Source organism: Squalius cephalus, assembly GCF_949319135.1.
Source record: "Squalius cephalus genome assembly, chromosome: 5".
NCBI lineage: Eukaryota > Metazoa > Chordata > Actinopteri > Cypriniformes > Leuciscidae > Squalius > Squalius cephalus.
This window is the reverse complement of record NC_137126.1, coordinates 4,599,663-4,608,823: the sequence shown is the minus strand read 5'-3', so window position 1 is coordinate 4,608,823 and position 9,161 is coordinate 4,599,663. Positions and strand designations below refer to the sequence as shown.

The following is a 9,161-nucleotide window of genomic DNA, read 5'->3' as shown; positions in this document are numbered from 1 at the left end:
CTTCCATAACGTGTTTGTCATAATATTTTTTTGTGTTAATTGCTTCAGATAGGACACCAAGCAGAGAGAAGGTGCATGTATAAGGAGTGCAGGTTGTATCCACAAGAGGAGTGGCGAGAGAGTGAGAGATCGACATAGAAAAGACTCAAGAGAATACTGGCGATAGAGAGAGAGAGAGAGAGAGAGAGAGAGAGAGAGAGAGAGAGAGAGAGAGAGAGAGAGAGAGAGAGAGAGAGAGAGAGAGAGAGGTGCGCAGTGCTGCAGCAGTTTCCCTCTCAATGAAGCCTTCTCAGGTCTGTCTGCCTGACTAACTAGTGCTGCAGCGGAGGAGAGAGGGAGACGGGACACACACACTCTCACACACACTCAGTCCAGTGCTGCAGGACTGCATGAGAGGAACACAGACCACATCCACACCAGCATCAGCATCAGCTTCATCCATCAGCGGAGCTACAGAGACATCCAGAGCCTGTCAACGCCACTATGGCACAAGCCGCCAAACATCTGCGCAAGAACAAGGATTTAGAGGCTCTCGCCGAACAAGAGAGGAAGGAGAAAGAGGAGGAGAAGGCGAAGAAAAGGAGCCGCTCGCGGGATAAAAAGCGCAAGGTAGGGAAGAGAGATAAGTTGACAGCAGAAGGAAGGGAGGGGGACAGCAGAACGGGTTTAATGCTGGGATAGAAGCATAACACACACGTCCACTGCTGTTAACACGTGCATGCACAGGTGAGGAGAAGCACGCCGAGATCCACCAAGAGTCTGTCATGGGAGATAAATGAATGGTTATTATATTTTGTGTATTGTCACTGAAAAAAAAAAAGCAGTTTAAAATACATTTAGGCTATACTAAATAATTGAAACTGTATTTATTCTATACACACTGTTGGAAGGTGCAGATATGTCATTTATCTCTACAACAACAGAACCTCACTGATGAGTAAAGCATCACTTCAGTCTCGCAAGAGTTTGAATATAGCCTACATATATTACTGTAACACTGTTTCACTCAAACAAGAGAGAGAAATAACTCTAAAAGTCAGCTGTTACAACTGCATATAGGCTTTAATATTTTGTACATGTATGAACACAAACATTTTATTGAAATTAATATAATTAATTTAAATGCATTTAAACACATTGCATCGTTCAAATCTGTAATGGGCTGAAAAAAAAGCAAAAAAGGTGCAATAATGTATCAGTTGTGTGCCATGCCTACAAATGACTAAAATGATATTCACTGTAAGTATAACAGAAAAAGCAGAAAGGTGCTGATAAGTAAGTTTTAAGCTTTAGTACATACACATACAGTCTTGTTCAAGAGCAAAACCAGTCTATTTTAACAATCACATGCGTATCGAAACAAAGGATTGCAAGTTTTCTCTCCTAAAATCAAACAGAGATGTATTTTAGTGTGCTTTCTAAAGACGTTTATGTCAGTAGGGTTTGTTGCACTTTCTTTCTGCTGGTGTGCATGGAGCTCTAACACTTATAGACCATTTTCACTGCAGAGTTTCATATTACAGCACCTTGCTGAGAAGTGCAGTGGGTATCAGTGATCTCTCCTTCTCCTGTTTGTTTTCTCCATGTGTTCAATGTAGAAAGCACTTCTTTGGCTGTCGGCTTGATTGCCAGTTTCAAAATGAGCTCTTCTATAGGCCGAGTGATTTGTTCCTGATGAAGGAATGCTTCCTCCTCGTTTAATACATCTTAATAACTGATTGTTGTTTTAGCTTTTTATGAATTTCAGCCACGTATAACCATAACCATTCTTATGTTTGTATATACCTGCAGTGGATAGTTTTGTTTCTGCCACACTGCATCATTTCAATATTTATTAGGTGTATCTCGTATCAGCTCTGAGCCATAGGATGCTTTAAAAGTCATTTTGAATAGCAGAAATCAAATGCGAGCACTTCAAACCGGCTGTTAGTGGGTCATCTCCCTTCAAAATGAAGTTTTAACAGCAACTCACGAGGATTGTACTGTGAACATGTACAGTTTTTATGTTACGTACATAACTTTCCAGCAAATTCTTCTTAAATATAAGGCTATTGAAAACCTCTGCACTATTCTTTCTCACACTCACTGGATTGCTCACACTTCCATCGTGGATAAAGTCACAATTCTTGCTTAAAAGTTGTGATTGATTTGAGAATATGTATTTGTGGAGGTTTGTCTAATGCAGCAACTGCGACGATACTGATACTGAGAGAAACGGCTTCAAAGGGTTTTCTAATGTCAATTTTCACGCTGTTATCTCTTAGTCTGAGCATAGTTCAGCCAAACCCCTCAGTTACAGGAGATATGTAGTTGTCGAAGTGCAATTTAAGTCAAAGTTTTTGCAAGGTTTTGTGCAGTTCGCTATAAAATTGTGATTTGAAAACATCTGTGGAAACAAACATTCTCTCATATACTCTCTCTCTTTTTCTTACACAAATACACACATATATGCATTCACTTGTGTTTAAAGCTGGTCTTGTTCTTTAAAGCTGGCAGTCCATGCTCCTTAAGAAGGATTTATATGCTAAAGGAGAATTATTGCTTTGTGCTTCCCTTGGGCAAGACATTTTCACCATCTATTTGTCTTGTCTATCACTGTATACACTGTACCTCTTTAATTCTTCCAGCAATGGTGCATATTTTATTGCAACATGTACAATACACACACACAAAAATCTAAATGTAATGCGGTATTATTGTGAAAAATTCCAATAGATTATTATGTATTTTCACATCTAATGCAAACATGCATGTTTTTTTGTTTTAACATCATATTCATGTTTTTTTTTTTTTTGTGGTTTAGAGAGACAAACGTGTAAGTGTTGAATTCAAAATGCTGACAGTGCTATTTATTATTATTTCATTTGTTGATGCAACTACTTTATGAACTACTGTGGTTAAGTCCAGCTTCTCATATTGTGGATCACATTTCATTTTTGACAGTTGCCAGCTAACAATTAACTTTATAGAACTTTAGGATTGTAAATGATGGATGAAGTCGGATGTTGCATCGGGCTGTGCATTGGTGCATATTGCTGTATATGCAATGCTCAGTGGGTTTTTGCAGGCTGTCGTTATCAATGTTACAAACATATGGTGTTTCTGTTTCACCAAACTCTTGTTGTAAACTTCTAGTGAACATTGGAGTAAATTATCCAATAGAAACAAGCTTTTTGGTAAACTATTTGCAGCAGAGTTGCCACAAATGTGGCATATTTGCAATAATGCTGTAAAATCAATTAATCGCTAACATAAAAGTTTTGGTTTACAAAATATATGTGTGTGTGTGTGTGCATTTATTATTATTTTTATATATGTCTGTGTGTATTCAATATATATATATATATATATATATATATATATATATATACACACACACACACACACATATATTATGTAAACAAAAGCTTTTATGCGATTAATTGCGATTAATATATTTGACATGACTTTAAAATTTTATTTTATTGCTTTTGGGACAGATCTAGCTTGAATAACCTGTTAAATAAACTGTTGTTTTCATGGTCACATTCTTGCACACATACAGTAGTTAATGCTTGCTGACACATGATGTGTGTACATTTCTGTGCACCAAAAACAATGACTTTCAAGAGATTTCACAATCTGATTGTTTAAAAGGCAAGTCAAAATTATTTGAAGAGTGCCTTTCATAATACACACAATTTCAAGGCAGATTTATAGAAAGTCACACTGTTATTTCTATAATGCCTTAAATGGGGTATATGTAGAATTCAGAAACCCTTGTCATTAGCGACACCTGTGGCCGTTAAGTGAATCGCAGCCAGCTCAGGACTGCTCGTGCACACGTAACGTGAGAAGAGACTCAACGTGATTCAAGGCCCCGATGAATTCACAGGGAATTTCTTTTCTTTATTCGAATAGAAGAAGTAAAAAGACGTTGTAAATAACTTTGCAGCGATATACTTTTAAAAATGTGGATATGTTTGCACCAGCTGTGGGATTCACCGGCATTATGTCGACAGATGAGGTAATTTGAGGTAATTCATGAAAATTACACTGATAGTTTGATAAGGCCTATTTCACAACCTATGAAGTAGGGAAATGTCTCGTTTTTTAAGTTTCGTTACAAGCTGTTGGCACATTGGCACTAAAAAGGAGATTAATAGGCCCTACATGAAAAGTATTACAAAAATACTTTTCCCCTATGAAAGTCCCCATGAAATCAAAATGTAAGTTTTTTTGGCTTTTATGAATATATTCACAAAAGCCATAAAATATGTTGGCATTGCTGTTATCTATAAGCTAGTGTTCTCCAAAACAATGACAACATTTGCATTTAGAAGATATAAGCATTCAAAACTTACAGTCTCTCACTTTCACCAATATGGATCAGTGATTTTGAGGACATCACTCTGTACTTCAGATACTCATCAGATTTTCTGTCCAATCAAATGCTCAGTAGAATCTGAAGCCCCGCCCCCTGTGCAGCTGAAATCAGTCACTTGTTCCACATTTACTATTTTCTACATGGTGAATGGCGCATAATGCACTATATAGGGGATAGGGAATGATTCAGACTGTGTAATGCTTTCTATTGGGGCGAATGACGTTTGCTTTTATGTTAGTGTCACGCAAACCGCTACAGCTCCGGTCCAGAGACACGATATCGGATCATACGTGCGAGTCGGCGCAGATCCAGAAAACGTATCGGATTCATTTGAGTTCTGCACAGAATGCTGTATTTAAAGTGATATGGAGGAGATTAGGAGGAGAAACGGTTAGAGATTAGGAGGAAACTGCGGCTTTATCGAGCTCAACGGCTCTGGCTGAGCTGTGATATAAACTAAACGCTATTGGCTATTTTAAAAAGGGGCGGAGCCTATTGATATGTCCCGCCCTGTCTTCCTGTTTCAGTGGAAATTACGTCAACATGGAATAATGCTGTGTGTTTCAAAGCACTTCAGTGGGCCTTTAACATGAAGCAAATTTTAGCAAGTGGTGCTCACTGCAGAGTCAAATGACATCCAACTCCTCCTCTCTGGACGTCTAATGAGTGGAGGGGTAGAGTTATGTGTAAATTTCTGTGCACCTAAAACAATGACTTTCAAGAGATTTCTCAATCTGACTGACTCAAAAATCAAGTCAAAATTATTTGTATAGTGCCTTTTATAATGTCTTGTGTAGCAGATATATCAGTGCCACAGTGCTTCGGCAATTTATAGACACTAGACACTCCAGCCAGTAGGAGGAGCTTGTCCCGCATGTGTTCAACCCGCCCATAGGGGGATCTCACGATAAAACGCCGTCTTTTCAGTTTCGAGTCGACTAGTAGCCTTGTTGTATCATTTCTCCCGATACTGCCCTCTGTAACCGGTGGGCGTGGCTTGGGAGTGTCCTCGTAGGGCAGCGAACCAAGTGCATTCTGGGAGTTGTCTTTCATCCACATGAGCCAAAAATGCATTTTCTGGCTTTTCTCAGAAGGCACCAACTTTTAAAATAATTTCTCATTTCTACTACATAAATGACCCAATTTAACTACACATTCATCTTTCCAGCGGTGAAATATCTCTTTACCCGAAAGAGTGGGCGTAATGAAAATGTCCATGAAAAAAAATTGCAACTCAAGTCATCAGCTCAAGTTTAATTGTAGTCCCAGTGTTCTTATATTTGCCAGGCAAGTCACCTTTTACATCTTAAAAATGTTTGAACTTTTAGATTTTTTTTTACTGATTATTTACATTGCACTTAGCCTGTTTCAGTTTTCTCAGCCCTTTTATGGAGATTTGGTGTGCATTTGATCATGAACTGAAACATGTTTTATCAACACATAAATAAATGCACGAAACTTGATATTTCCTATAGCACTTCATAGTGTGCAGTGCTCTCATGCCGCTGAAAAAGACAATTCCAGGAGTCCTCGTTGCTGAGCTAAGCATCCCGATCATCAGTTCTCGAGCAGATAATGCTTACTGCAGCTGATGGACTTGTCAATAATATGTAGCTTAAATCCTACATCATGTGCTGCTTATCATGGTATCTGGATAGAAGATGGATGGATGCATGGACAGATGATAATTAATTATTCACCCGACTTCTTCAATGGAATAGATCACATACACAGTGCTGACAGTATTGATGGGTGAAGGTTTGTGATTTCATAGAATTTTTGTTCCATCAATATACTTAAGTCTATTGAAAAAAAAAAACACATTAAAAAACATAAAGATTCTGAAAAAGACATCCTATAATAGTTTAATGTGACTTTAGTTGTAACAATAAATACGATATTTTATTAATATTTTTAAATATGATGCTTGGTGATTAATTATCTCAAAGTTGGACACCCAACATAATACAGGTTTTCTCAATCGCTTTGGCTCAATTCTCAAATGAGACTTTTTTTCTCTCAAAACAATAAGTTCGGATCTCTGAACAATTAGTTTCTTGTTCACAGCAGATTTGAATTTCTTATTGATTTAAGCAAATTGCATGTGTTTCGCCACATGTGTGCAAAAGAGTAAGTACAGTGACTAAATGCACACGGCTTGTTGATCAAAATTTGAAATCTCAGTGAAATCTCTTCACAACTTCTAAACAGTCTTTCATCGTGTGAGCCATCACATGCAAAATGATCCATTCAGTGATCAAAATCTGTCAGACATGTTATATTCCATAAATATTTAAAGGGACACTCCACCCATTTGCATTAAGCTTTGCATTGTTAGAAACCCAGTCATACTATTGAATGGTCGTGCAACACTCTCTCATTTTCCCCTGAGATGGGAGAAATCCGTTATTTACCTCTTACACTTCCTCCTACAATGACGCAAAAATCGTCATTTTGCGTCATTGTAGGAGGAAGTGTAAGAGGGGGGGGGATTTCTGTTGAGACTACAGACACTCATTCCTCATCTTTCCCAGGGGGCGGGACCCGCTCACGCTACAGACCTATTACAGATCAGTGGGTGGGACTTTACTCTCTGAAACTGAAAGCAATATCCTCCATCTTGTTTGAAGCTAAGCTAACAGGCGCTGTGGAGACAGATGTAAAGTAATGACAATAGCGGAGGAGAGTGCTCAATATGATATAGAAGAAGAGGATTTCGGAAGTCTGATGCTTGAATCAGGTGTTTGTGGCTACCTTTACAAGCCGCATTATAGCGAAGAGCAGCCGCGGCAGAAGACCTGCCTGCCGCGGACGAGGAGCCCGGACTGGCTCGAGTTAGGGCGGACTGGTGGCGCCGGTGATCTCACTATGCAACTACGAACACAGAGATAGAGTCCGTCTGCGGCAAAGAATTTCAACGATGACAATTTCTCCTGGACGAAATCTCTGAATCAGACGAGGACACGGACGTTTGTGTTGAGAACTATCCTAGTTTCGCACCGCATATGTTCTGACTGAACATCCCGGTACCATGCAATAATTCACCTTTTCGAAAGAAATACAAACGAGGAGTAATGCACTAATGAGTTCGCCAACTAACTAGACATTTTGTGTGAAATGAATTTCAAGCTCTGGTGGTAGCTAGCCTTGTAGACGGAAGAGTGATTTCTCTTATAGGCAGATATGCGCTTCCTGGATTAGTGGGAGTGGCTTGCGGAGCTGTGCAATGTGGTGCATTGTGGGAGTTGTTGTCTTTCATACAAATGCGTCCTGTCCTGAAGTTATTTTTTGTCTTTCCTCGGTCACGAAGGCACCAAATTCAAAATTTATTTTACATTTCGACTACATATATGACCCACTTTAAATAAAAAACAATGTTCAAATGGTTGGAATGCCCCTTTAAGACATGGAATGTTTGTAATGTTTGCTAAATTAGCAAATTGGTTAATTGGTTGTAATGAAATAGGAATCACAATCTTATCAATCAACCAATCAAGTTTTGAAACTATATGGGGTTTGCTGACAGCACAATCACCACCGTTTCTGAACGTGGAGGAACATGACATCTCTGAACAGCAGCAGCTACATCAGTACTGTATGAATACATTTGTATTTTCACAGTACTTTTTTTTCTAGAAATGTGTTAAATGTAAACTAAAAATGATTGTCATGGAAAAGCAATAGGAAGATATGTAACTAAGAAGATACTGTATAGTGTTAGAGAAAGACATAATAGAGTGTGTAGAAATTAACAAGCAACTGCATATTCAGTTTGGAATGCATTGCTGCAAAAATAAATGGACTGTATAAATACAAATACAATTTTCTTTTTGTGTACTACATTGTTGACTTTTCACAGTCAATTTTTACCTACTCTCTGAATCTGTATTTACGCAGACAAAACTGACATTCTTGTACAGTAAAGAAACTTGAAACTTGTATATAACAAGTATTTCCATGGTGAAAAAGCATCTAAGCATTTTGACCAGTGTGGCTCACATGATGACAAAAACACTTTTTATTTTGACACAATAACTAGGTTTTGAAGCATGAATTAAATGTTTTGGGTGAGTTACTACGTTTTTTCAGACATGCCATATAGTTCTGATGTTCCAGCAAACAGTTGTGACACTTGAACTCAGTTTAGAGAGTGTTAAGACTGTTTTCGAAAAATGTGCCAAAGCGATTGAGAAAAACTGTAAAATATATTGACCATCTGAATCTATCCATTTCATGTCAACAAATAGAAAATCAGCCAGCTAGTTATTGTATTGTGAATTATTGCCTTTACTTTTATATATTATTCAGCTATTGAAAAACTGTTTCTTTAATTACCTTGAAAAATATTATTAATAAGACCTTTGTCATGTCATTTTATCTAAATATCAAAGCTGTGCACAGTGAAACGCAGATGTTCAGGAAAGTGTTGTGGTGAGTTTTTTAGCCATCTAGTGGTATAGAGGAGATTAAATCAAATGTGCCTTTTACTCTGGTGTAGCCTGACTACGTCAGACTTCGTACTTCCGCTCAATTTCATTTCGCTTCTGTACTCAGTCTGAGATAGCGTAATAGCTTTCCGTTTTCCTCCGGCCTGAAAACAGCCGGCCAATCAACGAACAGAGGGCGGGCTTAGAGCCGTGACGACATAGACGCTGATTGTACCGTGGATGCGTAGATTTACTTCACATAATCTGCAAAAGTCGTTCACAGCCATGTTCACTCCGTTATTTCGCTCGATGGTTTTGTTTTTGCATCATACATGTGTTTACAGTGGAAGTTAGATGCGGCTGAGCAT

The 9,161-nt window shown here is 38.2% G+C and overlaps 1 protein-coding gene across 13 annotated transcripts in view; it reads left to right on the top strand.

Moving 5' to 3' along the window:
* Positions 1–386: 386 nt before the first annotated feature.
* ank1a (ankyrin 1, erythrocytic a) overlaps positions 387–9,161 on the top strand; it is a 136,635-nt gene continuing 127,860 nt past the window's right edge. For all 13 annotated transcript variants that reach the window (XM_079871502.1, XM_079871501.1, XM_079871498.1 and 10 more), the window contains exon 1: positions 387–609. In XM_079871502.1, coding sequence (XP_079727628.1) covers positions 484–609 — 126 coding nt within the window. In that variant the 5' untranslated portion in view covers positions 387–483. The remainder of the gene's footprint in view (positions 610–9,161) is intronic.